Source organism: Pholis gunnellus, assembly GCF_910591455.1.
Source record: "Pholis gunnellus genome assembly, chromosome: 6".
NCBI classification, from domain to species: Eukaryota; Metazoa; Chordata; class Actinopteri; order Perciformes; family Pholidae; genus Pholis; species Pholis gunnellus.
In genome coordinates this window covers 20,896,970-20,913,649 of record NC_136532.1, presented here as the reverse complement: position 1 = coordinate 20,913,649, position 16,680 = coordinate 20,896,970, and the positions used below count along the sequence as shown (strand labels likewise).

The 16,680-nt window shown below is 45.5% G+C and overlaps 1 protein-coding gene across 1 annotated transcript in view; it reads right to left on the bottom strand.

Moving 5' to 3' along the window:
- Positions 1–16,680, bottom strand: part of cux2b (cut-like homeobox 2b) — a gene marked incomplete at both ends in the record, with an annotated part of 86,063 nt that overhangs the window by 43,984 nt on the left and 25,399 nt on the right. The window contains 2 exons of the mRNA XM_079160489.1: positions 3,983–4,030; positions 6,746–6,856. Of these exons, the coding sequence (XP_079016615.1) occupies positions 3,983–4,030; positions 6,746–6,856 (159 nt within the window). The remainder of the gene's footprint in view (positions 1–3,982; positions 4,031–6,745; positions 6,857–16,680) is intronic.

Sequence of the window (16,680 nt, the reverse complement as noted above, 5' to 3'; positions counted from 1 at the left end):
CCTTACATAAGGTAGGGCATGAATAATAACACAAAGGGAATATTCAGAGGTAACTGTGAGGCTGGGATCTCAGTTTATTGGCAGGAATATGGGCCTATAATGTACAATATATACAGAAATCAACACCAGCTTGTTTTTAAAACGGTGTGTAGAGTAGAAGCCGCTTTTATATCACGCCGTGTGACTCTGCCGCTCGCTTGTTCAGACCCCATCTTCCCAAGTTAGCCATCCACTCAAGCAATCTGTACCTAATAACCGCAAGGTTTAGCCCATGATGAAGATCTGTCTTCATTGAGCTGGAAAAGCTGTAGCGTCGCCGAGCATTTTTCCTAACGGCGCAGTCCCTCATCTATGAAAGTGCCATAGAGCCCCTCAGACAATTAGGCAGGGAAAAGCTTTATGACCGTTAGACTCACTCAGTGAGCGGCACTCTCACCGCCAGCGCCGCCAGGAGCGCTGGCTCGTGCAGAAAGGTAATTACGGAGCCTCTCATAATGACACGGAGGAAGCTTGCGTCATAACACCCACAGCCTTTTATCATAGCGCTGTAATTAATTATCATCTTTTACTCTTTGATTCATTCCACTATTCATAACATATTCATACATTCAAGAGAAATTATCATTTCCTTCAGGAATTAATCAAAAGGAGGAAGAACTGGTCGTCTCTCGATGGATGATCAAAGGCGGTGTTTGCCTACCTCGCTGCACGGCGGGCGAGCTCAGGGCAAGACTCTGAAAACACTCTGCTCCTCCACGACTCTGGTCAAATCCCCTGCAAGATGCTTTACACGACCGGGTTTAGGTTTGAAAACACAGCTGCAGATGTTTCTGATAAACGAGAGGCAGATGGATATAACAAACCAAACAACCAGTACGACTTTTGTCGCGCACTATCCTGCGTTTCGTCCGATGTCCAATGTACGTTCTGACGACGTAGATGATAAAACACGAAGCAACATGAAAGCTCACAAAATGTCTTTTCTTCCTGAATGTGAAAAGTGAGTCATATAGGTGAGAAGCAGCAGCCATTTTGGGATTTCTTTACTCAAGTTTCATGGAGTTGAAAAGCTGCTGTATAGTCAAAATACCTCCCGTGCTCTCGTGGAAAACAAGGAACAACAACAACACACACAAAAACATTGTCTTCCCCCACATCATCACTTCCCAACCTCAGGGGAAGAAATGGCACAGTTAGACTCATAAACAGGTGTCCACCGGCCTCCAGTTTGCAGCACTTTAATAGCTGTTTGATGTTTTTGATGTCTAGTCAGCTCGATCGTACCTTGCTGCTTGATAATGAGGGCCAATAATGATTCCTGAGCTTGAGGGGTTAATGGTATGTAACCGGCAGAGCTGCTAATTACACGTTACAAACTATTTATCAGAATCTCCATCTGCGCAAGCACCACAACTCTCATTGTGCACGCTAAATTACTCCACGGATTATCATTGTAAAGCAAGTTTCAGTAATTAGGGACCCGTACTGCTGTTTTCTTTTTCGGAGAGCACCAAACGACATCAAGAGGAGAGGAGGAAAATAGAATGACTGGTTAATTTTGGCCTGATTCACATTGGTGCAGGCCGGATGTGAGGAGGGATCCGCCTCTCCCGAAGAACATAAAAAAAGACGACAAATATATACGAGAAATCTGTCACTGTTCTTCTTCTTTCCGCCTCACAAAGGTTTACCCCGAGGGGAGTTTACACTCTAAAGTGAGAGGGAGGTGTAAATTGTATTGAGAAGCTCATATAGTCTTGGTGAGACTTGGAGCAGACTGCTTTCTGTATGTTCAGATGGCAGCGAGTGTGAACGTTGTGTGAACAGTGTGGTCCAACGGGGCCCGTCTCTCTCCAGCGATCAGTTATTTGAGAAATAACTGTCATATCCCTCAGCCCCAAAGGTGTGCCTGAGACCACGGAGACATGTACCATCTCCTCTTCTTCTCCTCCGTAAATTTTTATTAAAATTACCTTCATTATAAGACAGTGTTCATTATAAAACCAAAAACGCCGGTCTCCCAGGGCCCTGTGGATTAATAAGGACAGCGGTGTATTTTAAGCCGTAAACTCAGCTCCTCACTGTCCTTAATCTCCTTCCTACTTCACAAGGCCAAATTAACACCTCTCCTCAGCTCTGACGGGACCTCATTAGCAAACTTCCAGGGAAAGAAAGAGGAGAGCAGAACGAAAAAGAGGAGAAGAAGGAGGGAAGCGACCAATGACAGCCACCAGCTCTGGGATTAACCCTTTCTCCTCCTCCAGCTCCTCGGAAAAAAAACTAGGTCGGCAACGTGTTTCTAATCAGTCGCCTGGTTAGCGATAATTAGAAGGCGAGATTGGACGGGAGAAGAGAGAGAAAGTGGGTGGGGAACATTGAAATGAAAAAGAAAAGAAAGAGAACCTGTCATGTCGCAAACACTTCAAAGGAGCCGACTTCTCCTTTAGAAGTGGCAGGATGAGGGTCCAAATACCATGAGGCACTCCTCTGGGCCTCCATACTGGGAGGAGGAGGAGGAGAGGGGGGTGTGGAAGTAAGGACCCATTTCTTTCTCACATGTATGCACCCTCACACACACACACACACACACACACACATGCCAGGACTATCGTTCACCACCTGTACAGTGCAGCTGCAGGGGAGCTTTAGTCTCTCCCAAACCACACAGCCAAACAAGCACATCCAGCTCCACCTTCTCGTCACATTCTCCCCCTGCAGCAGCAGGTCGAGGTCCCACAGCTTACACCGAGGTCGCGCAGACTACTGCTGGGTAAAGTTCACAAGCCTCCGCAAGCTGTTTGACATTACCAATAAGGTCAAAGTGTATCAGAAAACACCAGAGGATTATATTATTATGGTGTGCCGAGTTGCTCGCTGCACCTCGAGATCAAAAAAGAAAATAGCTGAGGCCTCTTTTTTCTCTCGCAGGAAGCTTACTTATCAATGTGCAGAACGTAAGCTTGTGAAAGGTACACAAGAGAGACCGAGAGGAACCCAGACAGGCCTGCAGCTAGCAAGAAGAAAAAAATCATCGCTCATTATCAGCCATCTATTTTATCTACTATGAAACATCTCTAGACTCCCAGTTGTCAGACATCAATGGTGCTTAAATTAATCCTGTGGGTTCCTGTTTGCACAATAAAGACATGGAAGGGTGCTTCTGATATTTGTGCGACTCTACAGTTAGAGTAATTGAATTAGCACACAAATCAACCACGGTAGTAGTGCGGAGTGTAGTGTTGAAGAATGTGATAGCTCCTGCCAGGGAACATAGTCAATTATAAAGCATTAAAAAGAATCTGCCAATAATCACTTCCAAGAGAACTGAACAATCCATGCTGAGTGTTCTCGTGTTTACCAACGATGGGGCTTTCAGGTTAGCGCTGAGCGGGAGTTTAGAGGGGAGAGCGAGACTGAAAACATATTTGTGGTATCATTTCCATAAGCCTTTGCTTTGCGGACCGTAACGAAGCTCACAAATGTGATTTATGACCTTGGTTTAATGGCATGGAGCAGAGTCTTGGTAGGTATCAGATGACTTTTTCAATATGGCGACGTCAGAGGGGGCACGGTGAATGCACCATCACAACAGGAAATGAGGGCTTGTCTCAGCCAAGAAAATATGAGAAGCCAGATATCTGATCATCTAATGGCAGATAGATGCTACTTCACTTTGACAGAAAAGGCATCAGTCAATAAGCATCAGATGAGCAGCAACACGGAAAGCATGCCATGGATTCCTCGCCCTGATCGAATCATTCATTCCAGAGGCACGCTGATCTGCACCGGTCAGTGTGCGTATGATATCCAGCAGGGGTATCTCTTGTGTCAGTAAATTAGAATGTGAAGCAGGAGTAGGGGGGAAAAAAAGCTGAGGAAATCATCAATAAAAATGCGACTTAGTGGTTTCTAGACATTTTTATGTTTTATTCTGCAGAACCTGTAAATGTTTCTTGTATCTGTAAAGTGCCACGTGACTCACCTGGGCCTGGAAACTCTTGAGAACAGGTGCCACCATCTCCCGGACTTCCTGTGCACAAACCAAAAAAAGCAAACTCAGTCTCAGCATTTTCTAGAGTGCAGATGCTCCACCTGTTTAGGTATCAGATTGGCCCCAGTGAGCTCCAGAAGAAAGAGGACTGAAGAGCTTTAATGTTAATGGATTCTCTCCATAGCTGCTTTTAACACGGCATGTGTGTGTGTGAGTGAGGTATGTTGCTATGGGGTGTGGGTATTAGTGGTTAAACCTAAAGGGTTTGAGTGGGCATGTTTGAAAAGTGGGGCTTTCCAGGAGCTTGCGTTAGAGCTCAGAGATCCAGACTTGTGCGAGCTCCCACAGCCTCAGGTAAGGGGATTGTGCTGCCAGTGGTGACAGCCTGATCCTGTCTTAAACGCCTGTATTATACTGACAAGATTACAGCACCACACCACATACTCAGGCTGAGGCAGACGGGCAGCATAGCCACAGCAAATAGCCCGAGGGCTCATTTAGGAAATATAAAAATATTCTCTTTGACTTCAGCTTAGATGTCAATGGATGATCATCTCAAAGAAGATGATTTTATAAAAAAAAAAAGGACAAAAATCACATCTGTATCATTCATAGATTTAGCTTTTCGTGTATTCAGTACAATCCACCTTAATTGCCATTTTGCCTTACAAAAGTAAAGTGGAATGACATCTTGGCACATTTTAAACGTAATGCACAAGAAAACAAAAAGAAAAAGCGTCAAACATAAAATACAATTCCCTTTGAGGTACATCGAATAATTAATAATGACAGATACAATTTGGCAAACTGTAGTTTAGTAGCATTGTATTATTACTGCTATAATAAAGATAGAAATGTGAACTTGGGTGACAGAGGGAATGGTGTTATAGTAAAAAAACTCAAACTGTCCCTAACCTGACAGTAGTGCATGAGACAGATCATCTGTGCGAAAATCAGGTTGCTCTGCCTCCTCTTAGTGCTCCTAATGGCATTTACAATATTCCACAATTCCAAAACAACCAATCAGAGCCGTCTCTGATCTAAGTTTGATCAGAATTATCGTGGAATCTGTCAAACTAGGCAGCGCTGATCAAATTTAAATTCTGATTATGTCAATGCATTGCCTATTTCTCGCCGCAAATGTTTTCAGAAACAAATATTACTGTTTTATTTAAAAGTTTGTGACCCGGCCGCCATGTTGAAAACAGTCGAGATAAAACCCAAGCACCGCCCACCGGCCGCAGCAAACGTTTCCCATTTTACAGATTAACAGTCCTCTTGAAATCTGTTTCTGAAAACATTTGAGGTGAGAAATAGTCAACACAGTCACAGAACCTTGATTCATATTTGATCAGCGCTGCCTGGTTTTACAGTTTGATCAGGGTTCACGAGCCACACGAGCAGTGATTGACAGCCGCGTTCGAGACTCCTCGGCTCTGATTTGTTGTTTTCCTTTCAGGCGCGGTGACATCTTGCAAATGCCTAAGGTGAGGCAGAGGAACCTGATGTTTTCACAGATTATCTGTCTCATGCACTACTATCAGGATAAAGTGACAGTTTCAGTAAATACGACAAAAAGTTATTTTTTTTATACAAGTTACCAGCTGAACCTTTAAGTTCAGTATAAACTTTGGTGATGAGTCCTGCTCAGGGAGGTGGAGTACAGAAGGATAGTGATCTAAGCAGCACCAGTTGCATGTCTAGTTGTTCTAATTAGTTCAATTTATGTTGGACAAATCTATGTTTTTGTAATATTTAAAACATGTGCATTGCTGATCAGATTCAGGGGTGTGTAAAAAAGGGTAGTGGAGACTGTTAAAGTACAGTATTCACATGCCCATATGTACGCTGATAGAGTTGAAGGTTGCTGTAACTGTCCTGTTCATACTGGTCACAAAGAGACAGAAAGAGACCAAATCCACAGAACTCATTCTGTGCTAATAGAGAGTTCAGCTGAAGAAAATATTTGGAGTGAGACAAGGTATCATTTCTAAGGTGTAGCAGAGGGAAATAACACATCTTTTACTAAAGAGACTGTAATTTTGGAACACCTCCACTTAATTTGGCCAACTCAGACGGCTGAAGCCTCAAATTAGCTTGGGCTGAACTTTAGAATGAGTGCGGATGTTGTGGCTCATCTCTTTCATTGGAATAAAAAAATGTCTTCGCAGCCGATGTAGTCAAAAGGAACAACTACAGCGACCAAGAACTTCTTCAACACACCTGGGCTTGAGAGCGTTATTTTAAGACAGACTGAGAAATATCAACCTCTCCTTTAAAATGCTTCTTCTCTTTTTACTCATTTTCTTCTTCTGTGGATTTGTCTTTATTAAAATTTAAAATTTAAAAAAGCAGCACATACAGTTTGTGTTAGACATGTCAATATCAGCTGCCGCTCTGGCTTTGAGGTTTGAAAGTAAGCAGCGAAGTTGTGCTTACCGTTAGTTAATGAGCCCCGTGGCCCCTCATCACACCCAGCCAGAGGCCGGCGTTACTGCAAGGCCGCAGCATTTAAATATTAACGGAGCTACTGGAAGAGGACGAGTGGGCTAACCCTGACTTCTCAAGTGCTGTGCGTCGTTAATATACACTAATGCAGATTTTACAAAAGAAATAAATAATTCCCTGCACAAAGGTGTATGCGGGGGCTCGAGTAGCGGCAGTGACACAGGCGGTGTCAGCTGCTGCTGAAGTGAAGATGAGAAAAAAACACATGGAGTTAAGAGAATGGGGGGGGGGGGGTGCTAGACTCACCTCGGGGACATTTCTCTTGAACTCCCTGCTCAGCTCTACCAGGTGCTTGTGGGAATGTTCGCTCTCCTCTTGTCGACCAGCCAGCTCAGACGCTACAGAGTTTAGCTCCCTCTACAAAACACACAAAAGAGAGAGGGGAACGGTGAGAGGGGGGGAGAGTAGAGAGAGAGAGAGAGAGAGAGAGAGAGAGACGGCACTTTAGGGAGCCTGCCAACGCTCATCCAGTAAAGCTTAGAGTGTACATAAATAAAAATACACTGCTGAATATTAACAATGTAATCCTTCATGATCTCACAGCAGTAATACTTACAGCTAGCCCTGGCCCATAAATAATTAAGCCAAAATAAATCCAATGCCTACAGTAGCAGAAGGCCTTTTAGATAATCAGTATTTGAAATAATCAATACGCTTGCAACAGCTATAGAGCGCCAGTGAGGGAGCGGGGAGAGAGGGGAGGGGAAAGAGTGAGAGTGAGAGAGACAGCGGAGGGGGGGGGGGGGGGGGGGGCACGTGTAGAGACCCAATAACCTGACATACACTCTTGCAAACAAATGGAGCTTCCTCCTGAAATGAAGGGCTGTTTCTTAAGCCCGGCCGAGACCTGATTCAAACATACAAACGCCTCGCTTGCTGTCGTAATTACCACAGGTCAGATCTATTTTCACCCTCCATTCAATCCGTCTCCCATCACCTGCACCGATCTATGTATTGATCCGCCACCGATTTTCAATACATGACAGCAGCCCTCCATAGCTTTAACCAAATTACCCTTTTGCTGCAACAACAGCCCTGATGGCTATTCCATTAATGTCCATGCACATCTTCTTCCTCTCTGCGTGTCTCTGCTGTGCGAAAATGAGAGCTCCACCCCGACAACATGTCTGATCCACTATTCAAAGCAGTCTGTGCAGCAAGCATTTCATCAGAACCTTGCATTCATGCTGGACTCAGTTGCACCGCATGCCATCCACAAATCCGATATTATCGATCAGTCATCCAATTCCCGGCTCTTTCAGCAAACAGGGAGGAGGGGGGGGGAGACAGATTCAAACTCTACTCTCCTGAACTGAGCAGCGGACAACTGTACATTCACCTCCTCTTCATTCTGACTGCGATTGTCAGTAATTGATGAGGATCTTCTCTTGTAACTGCTGGGTTACAGTGTAAAAAGTGAAGTGGGGGGGATTCAATTACCACTGCGAATTTATATACGACGCCGGGAAATTAAATTGACTGTGTTTTAATTAATCTGCAGTCTTACTTAAAGGCAATTTAATAAATCATCACACGAGGAAGAAAAAAGAAAAAAAGAGGGAAAATGGAAGGGTGCGGCGGCCACGCGGGACGGTGGCCGCCCGTCGGTCAGAGAAGTAGGCCGTTAATTGAAGGGCTGCTGGTTCAAGTCCCTGGATTGACGAGTCAGAGAGTGGTTAAAGTCGGACTGAGCTTAGAGGAAACGCAATAAGCCGAGATGCTACACTAAAACACCACAGCGTGTGTCTGTGAGCGAGGCTTATATCATCTGGGCAGTAACTGTTCCTTGTGACACCGTGCTGCGGTGGACAATTCATTAAAAGTAATAACAATTCTACTGACAACAATGGAGGAACACTGTAGTTTTTACAAAACATTACTGAACATCAATAAGTAGTGCATTTGATGGGGACTATTTTCATCTGCTGATCGATACACAGTTGGTGCAATAGTGCGTATCTATGGCACCAGGAGGGTACAAGCAATTAATTCAAAATAATAGTCTGTGTTCATCTTAATGAGGGAACATCTTTAAGGGAAATATTGTTATTATTATACTTTCTTACCGACAGTTTGATGAGAAGATTGATATATTGTGCACTAAATATAAATCTACATCGAACAGGCAATTAGCTTAGCTTAGCATAAAGACTAGAGGCAGTGGGAAACTTAGCTATCAAACACCTCTAAAGCTAATTTTAGGCTTTTAATTCGAACAATTAAAGAGTAAAAACACCACGTTGTTGTTTTAGAGAGTAACATGCTTGAACTATTTCTCAGCCGAGTGCAGTGACTTTCTGCACTGCACTCCTAAACTCTCTGTGACAACAAAAAAGTCTCCAGAAGTGAGAAATAAGCCGTATGGGGCTTTGGCCACACAGCTAATACTTGTTATTAGGATCAATCTATTGTTGGTTTTGGTCTTTTAATGGGATTTGTCCAGGGATCACAGGGTCGGCAGTACGATCCCCCGCTCCTCCTGTCAACAGTCACAGTGACCTTGTTACAGTGGGAACCCTAAAGTCTCACCAAGCCCAAGAGACTGCATGTCTTTTGTCATATTTCCTATTTGTAACAAAGACAGACTATAATGTATTTTTCGTCTGGTTACCACCACTGCTCCTGTCATTTAAAAATCTGAAGTTCTACACCATAGAAATAAAACGGCAGTACAACGGACATTCCCATTCAAATCAACAAAGCAAGATGGTCAGAGGGGCGGCCATTTTTATGAGTACCGCTGCCAATGCAAAGGCAGAGTGATCGATTTCGCCCGCCAACTTCCTTGTAAACCGACTTACTCAAGTCACTTACTCACTGAGGTGAGATTTTGCAGTAAAGACCAAACAATCAGCGGACTAGTACGAAAGCATGGAGTGGTTCATTTTGTGCGCTACCTCGGTTGCCTTGCTGCTGGAGAGGAATTGAGGAATTGATCGCTACATGATGAGCATCACAAGAGCGTGATGTGGACGGCGGGCCAAAGCGGATTCCAGTGCGTGGTAGGTAGTCAGTAGTTCAGTAGTCTGTGTCGAACTGTGGAATTCTCTACACAATGACTCAAAGGGACGAATGAATGTTTTTCAGTTCAAGAAAATGTTTAAAGAAAGAATAACTAGACAATACGACACGCCAGGTAACTTGTGTCCTTGGTTGTTTAAATTAACGTGTATGGCTGGATTTTTCTTTTTCTCATGTATTAAGTTGTTGTCAAGGAACAAATTGACAAACCATCTAGTGTTTTAGTTTCTTCTTCTCCCTGTTCCTTTCGGTCATAGATTGTGTAAATAGAGTTGTGTTCTGATTGTGAATCTTTTAATATTTTCCTTCATGGTGCACTAATATGTGCAGAGCAAATGTAAAATAAATGGTCTACACTTAGAAAGTATCCAAATGTTTAGGATGCATTTGGTTATTGGGAAATGTGTCATTCCTGGTGAAACATACTGTCACTGAAAAAAGGGCCGTGGCTGTAAAGCGTATGGCGACAGGACTTTGTACATTCCTGTTAGTCCTCACAGTCCATCTGGGATGAGCCTTCCTGGAGATTAGAGAGCTTTCAGAAGCCGGCCAACCTCCACTAGATTCAAATGGCCCCAGACCGGCTAATCTTGCCAAGAGAAAATTCCTCGAGAAGTGACTTTGAGTGGATTTTATAAGTACTTAAGACATAACAGTGTGGTGATTCTCCGTCGCTGTAGAGCTGGGTTCACTTTTTATTGCCGCTCAGCTGATGAGAATGGTGAATACTCATCCTGTATGCAAGCCGAACAGTGGTACCATAATGGCATGGTTATTTTGAAAGCACCCCCACAGTTTCTAGACCATTACGAGGGCGGGGAGCCAGGGCAACAGCCCATCAAATGAAACCCACTGGAAGGAAGTGAAGCAGAACAGACTGTTTGCTACTTTGGTCGTCTTGCTCAGATTGATGATGGGAGCAACTCCGCGATGTAGTGTTTCGCAATGCTATCTCGGGAGACAAAAGATACTAAAGAAAATTTTTCCTCTGCTTCCTAATCAGATGTGATCCGTTTCATCCTACAACCAGGGCACCTTTGAGATCCCCGATAAAAATTCACTTATCTCCCGCCATTATGCCGGCCTTCATCCGTTCGTCGGAATCATTTGCATGAACACGCAGATACCTCCGATGTCTTAAAAAGGGGAAAAGGCGAGTAATTATTTGACAGGTTTTGAAAAGGACGATTGGGACAAAAATGTTCAGTGTATGGCAGTCTGGGTCAATACAGAGCTCCTGTCATTAAGCTTCTGCCAGTCAAACATCCAGCTATAATTGATGAGTTTCCCCTGGGGAGGGCGGAGCTGTCATTGGGGCTGGAGGGACGAGAAGGAGGGATTTTGTAGCCAGGACCCAGTCCTGGCGTGTTCAAGTCAATCTGCGAGGGGGAAAGCAATTGGTGACTTCTGACTTAAAAGCAAAGACCAAGAAACAAGAAGCTTATTGGCTTTAACAGGATAGACCTGCAGCGTGTTGGCAGTCGGTAAATGGACTTGAAGCTCAATGAACTGCTGAACAACAGGGGGGAGAAAAAAAAAAGCAGCGACGCCTCACATGTCCTTTAGCTTACAAATGTGGGCTCGGCCCCTCTGACACTGACCAAAGATGGATGCTATGGGCGTCTGTGGCGGAGCCCTCACATGATCTGACAGGCAACCGTTCACACTGCGTTAAGAGGTCTCAGGTTTATGCAAGTGTGTTGCAGCAAAGACTGCAGGGAGTGGTCCCTTCAGACTCTATTGGGTGAGAGATAAACCAAGCAAGAAGAACGGAGGCCAGCGGTGGCAACACATCTGTGCAAAGACAAAGCACTGAGGATCATAACATAAGCTGGTTGTCAAGTGTGTTATGCTTCACTTAAAAGATGGGAACGAAGTTACGCCGATTGCAGGCAACAGCGGCAAACAGAGAGTAAAAAGGTCTCATCACCCAATCCGGCAAAGACAATAGCTCTTGACGAAAACGGGAGCAGAGAGAGATGTACGGTAACAATCTGTCCACGTGCGAATGTTTTAGGTAAAATGCGGGACTCACTAATGTATTATGTTGGAGTAGATTTGACATTGATTCATTAAAGCCAGCTCGTCTTGATTACATCTGTAGTGGTAAGCTATTTTCTTGCCTTTCACAAAGACAGCCCATGGTGGAAAATGTTGACAACTGGGAAAAAAACTACCAAGGTGCCGCAATGAGGTAGACTGAGTCAAAATCACTATTGTGTGCACTGGGCTCGGGCAGCACAAATTAAAGAGGAAAAAAATGGGGAGGAGGAGGAGAGAGGGGGAAATGCAGATGGGGTATTATTTTTCTTTTTGTATCCCATCTAATTGCAATCATAGGCAGATGTCTGAAAGTGTGACAGCATCAGCAGAATAGCTGCTGAGAGCACAGAATCTTTGTCTAAAAATAATCAGACATTCTGTGTGCTGCTGTTTGTTATAATGGTAATCGATGCTGGAGGCTTTGAATTCCATCAATTTATAGATCCACTCTGTTCTGCCTGGTGACTGTACTGCCTCACAACCCCCCACCGCATACACACACCGACGCAAAAACACACACACACACACACACACACACACACACACACACACACACACACACACACACACACACACACACGCAAGGTCTCGCACAAAAGAGCAGGTGGGCGCACATGCGTGCACACATGTGCGCTGACATCCGCACACAAGAGGCTGCAGCAAAGGCAGAGCAGAGACCAGTGTGTGATTAAGATAAGTGTAGTTTCCTTTCATGCATTCCTTTTCGCCTCCCGTCCTCTGTGAGGCAAAAGATCGTCCATAGCTGCCTCAGATTAGCCCCGCATCTCAGACGCCACATTTGAGGGGGGGGGGGGGGGGGGGGGGGGGGGCTGATCAATAAATCAAATCACCACAATCAATGGCCCCAATCACTGCAGTCTAGTCTGGCCTCAACATTATTACTGGCAACCCCCCCCCCCCCCCCCCTCCCACCAACCCCCAGCCACTGAGGGAGGAGGGAGCCGTATGGTGGGGGGATGGAGGAGCGAGCATTGGCGCCTGTCCATATGAAAGATCCAAAATGAACTCTTATCTGACCTCCTTGGGCTGAATATCAGTTAAGGGCAGAACAGCAGTGTGTGTGTGTGATTGTGTGTGTGTGTGTGTGTGTGTGTGTGTGTGTGTGTGTGTTGTTGGACCGTCCAGACAGAAGGAGCTGGGCGGGAGGAGCCTCTAACCTCTGTGACCCGGTGCCAGGAACGTGAGCTGAGCTCGCGGCCTCTGACAGGGAGGCACTGGGGGGGCCGCTATCACCTGGCATCTCCCTCCATCTGTTTACCACCGACTGCTGCTCCTTCCCTTTTACTCTCCGTCAGCTCATCTAGAGCTGCTCCGATCCACACCGCCATCCCCAAATCAAACATGGGTCAAATACTATTTGCATGTAATCCTGAGGGTTTGTTATAACCTGCTGCGAGGTGACAGGTGGGTGGATTTGACCCTATTATGATTCAGAAAAGGTCTGCTATCAATCGCTAAGAAACTACAAAAATGACACCCAAACATGGTGGGAGAGTTAGATTGATACCACTCTCACGTCTGTCTGCTAGATATGAAGCTATGGCCATTGACCCTGACCAATCTCACTCCTCACGCCTAAACCTAACCACTCCAACAAGGAAGGTAACAAGTACTAGCCAATCAAAAGCAGAGTAGGGCGGGTCACGCCTTCGCCGTCCTAGCAAAAACAAAGTCGCGGCCTGGAGACGGTTAGCTCAGTTTAGCGTTAAGACAGGAACAAACTGCAGCTGTTTTCCTTTATTTCCAGTCTCTCTGCTAAGCTAATGCTAAGCTAACTGTCTTGTGGCACTTTATTCATATTCAACAGAGATTTTCTAATTTAACTCTCGGCCACACAGCAAATAAGCGTATTTCCCAAAATGTCCAATATTTCCTTTGACATTAAGCAAAAGCCAATAACAGCATTGTCAGTCGTTAAGCAAATAATACGTAAAAAACATACCATACTTAATAGCAAATGTTTTTCTTCTGGTTTCCTATCCTGATGATTGTCTCGTGTCCCCTCAGGCAGATCGTGCGAGCCCCTTGTGGGGTCTCAAACCCCAGGTTGGAAATCCCTGCCCAAACGAATTACCTGCACATTCTGCAACCGTCCACTCGGCAGCAGCAACACTGACGGCACAGTGCAGAAATATGGAGGTAGCGTATAGATTGTGAGGACTTTCCAACGAGGAAAATCACATTTAATTTTGACACCTCTCTAAACTCTGGACTGGTAAGTCTGATAAATCATCCAAAATAATTAATCCCCAGTCAGTCAGGCTGTCTTCAAACAGCATGCTAAATCTTACAAAAGGAAGGAGAAGCCTGTGAGCGTTACAACCATCAGCAAAAGGTGTGACTGGTGTTGTCAGCCATTATTCGTCATACCCTGCTTCATTTCGAGAGTTTTTGGCGCCTGATGCACCAGAGCACAGCCTACTTGTCAACACTTCTCTCTCTTTAATTCCAACATGTACACTTAAATACACTTGCACACACACACACATATCTCTTATTTTTCACTGATATACTGGTAACACATCTTAGTACGATCAGGGAGGCTCTATTTCCATTTATTGTCAAGTCTTATTAAAAAGAGTATCAAGAGAGATCATGGAAACATCTCAATACAGCCCTTTCAAAACGACCTTGTATCCACTCCGAATCCAATGAATAACTTTAAATGTCCTCCAATTAGAAACTTCAAATTACAATCCATGACTGACTGATCCAAACGAAGGCCAATTACAACACCTTATTTATCATCATTAAGGGCGACCATTGTTCTGCTCCTTTCGAACTCTGTGGTTACAATCAGGGTGTCTATTGTCATTGTGTGGTACATGCAGGGTGACTAATTGCACAGTCCTATGATTCATTAGCAGACTAGTGCGCTGAAACCTGAGCGAAGACATGATAACCTCAGTCGGCCAAACAATCGGCTCAAATGGAGACGTGAATGTAGAAGAGCGACGGGGAGGTTTCACCACAGCCAAGAACAAGGAAAACAGCCAGTGAAGTTTTTTGGGGTTTTTTTTTTTAACGGGGGACGCATTTAAAAAAGGAGCAGAGCAGAGATGGTACGAACTTAAACAAGGTTTGCTTTCCTGTTTCTGTCAAAGTGGGGAAGAGGAGTGCACTGCGGGGGATTTGTCTCTGTGAAGCCTCACCATCGAGGTCAGTTAGTGGGAGAGGAGGAAGGCTCCCGAAGATGCAGCCATCACCGCGATGGCCCACTTTTCACCTGAAACGACGAGCTGGAGCGATGCATCGCTGCTAACCTGCGATTGTTTATTCTCTCTTAAGAAATGTCAATCTGTTCGCTCTCAGGTGTGCTGCTCTTCCTCTTGTTTTTGTTGTTTTCTCCCCCCCTACTCCCTCCGTTCTCCCTTGTCGATTGCAGCGAGATCAAAGCGACGCCGCTGGAAGAATCTGAATATTTCAGGTGTGGAGGAGAGGGCTGCGTTTCACACCACCTGTGTAGCGCTGAGAGACGGGTCCCTCCTCTCGCTCAGACTCGGTTAGCGGGGGCCCCTGGGGCCTGGCGACATAAACCGGGGCCACCTGTCTGAGAGAGCGGCAACGCTCCTTTACCCTCCTTCTCTCCGTCGCACTTTCATTTTCACAGCATTTGAACCAAAAATAAATGGATCTAAATAGAGCGGTGAGAGTGGGAATAAAACCGGCGCTGACAACAAGCAGCCGGGAGCTTTGAGCGCCGTCACAAAGGCTCCGAGATCTGGCAGACGAGTTTCCGTTGCCGCAGAATGGGAGCAGTCACTTGAAAGGGCAGTTTATACATGAATCGCTTTATAATTCGCCCTGTTCTGCAGCAGGAGGTAGCTCTCGTATATTAAACGATGAGCCCGGTCAGGAGAATCGCCGGGATTATTTTCTTGCCATAGCAGAGCACAAAGTGTGGAGCAGGTCCGTGAGAGCGATTCGCATCACATCATCAGGGCCGCCATTTCTGACCCACAGCAAATAAAAAAGCATCCCCCGATGTCCGCGCCAGCCGTAGCAGTTTGATGTAGCTGCTCTCCTCGGAGGGCTGTGCGCCTTGACATGTGTGCATGTGTAAGCACTTGTGCAAACGCGCGAGTGTGTACGTGCATTTGTGGACGTGTGTACGGGGGGGGGGGGGGGGGGGGGGGGGGGGGGGCGTGGAGCAGGTTCCACACTACCGGTTCCCAGCCACGTCTCTCAAAAGGGCCGTAAAGTCTTTACAGCAAATTCCTTACATTCATCTGTGTCAGAGCACTCGGCACACATTAGGCGTTTACACGGGAGGAAACACAATCTATTTGATGCTACACTGCCCACACGTCCAGAGCCCTCCTCCCCACACTGGAGATTCACAGTGTTTAACTTCCATTTCATATTCTGAGCAGGCCAGGCAGACAGGCAGGCGAGTGCAGGGGAATGGACTCCATCTTGCTGTAAATCAGCGTTTAAACACCCGGCTAAATGTAATCTGGAAAGAGTCAACAAGAGGCCCTCGCATTACGCTGCTCAAGATATTTCTTTTTATTTATTCTGGAATGTGCAATTGATTTTCGTTGTTCCCCTCCTAATGATATATGCAAACGGTGCACTGAAAAAAAAGTCACACTTTTTCCCGGCTGCTGCTGCTGATGCTGCTGCTGCTGCTGCTCCCCATCTTTTAATATCAGTGCTGCTTATGAGAACAAGTGTAGGTTAATCTAGGGAGCGGGTCACAGCCGACCAGCTCTTTGTAAATGTCAGCTGGGAGATCCGGGCCTTCCTTATTACCACACTAAACCAACAAGGCTGACGGCTCCAAGACGGATGTGTGACTTGGAGGTGTCTTCCCCCCCCCCACACACACACACACACACACTTCTCACCACCATCACGGATCCACCTCTGCACAGGAAAGCGTATTAATCAATCGATTTATCGCCATAAATCAGGCCAGGCTTTGATTGTATCAGCAAGTCAAGCAATCAATCAATTAGTCAGGACCTAGCGGCCCAATTTGCCTAAAGAAAGATGAATGCTCCCCCACATCATCCATCTGGTTGTCCGTTTACCCATCAAACACGGCTGCTGTTGACTCCCAAGCCCAACATGCATCCTTTTATCGATTTCCG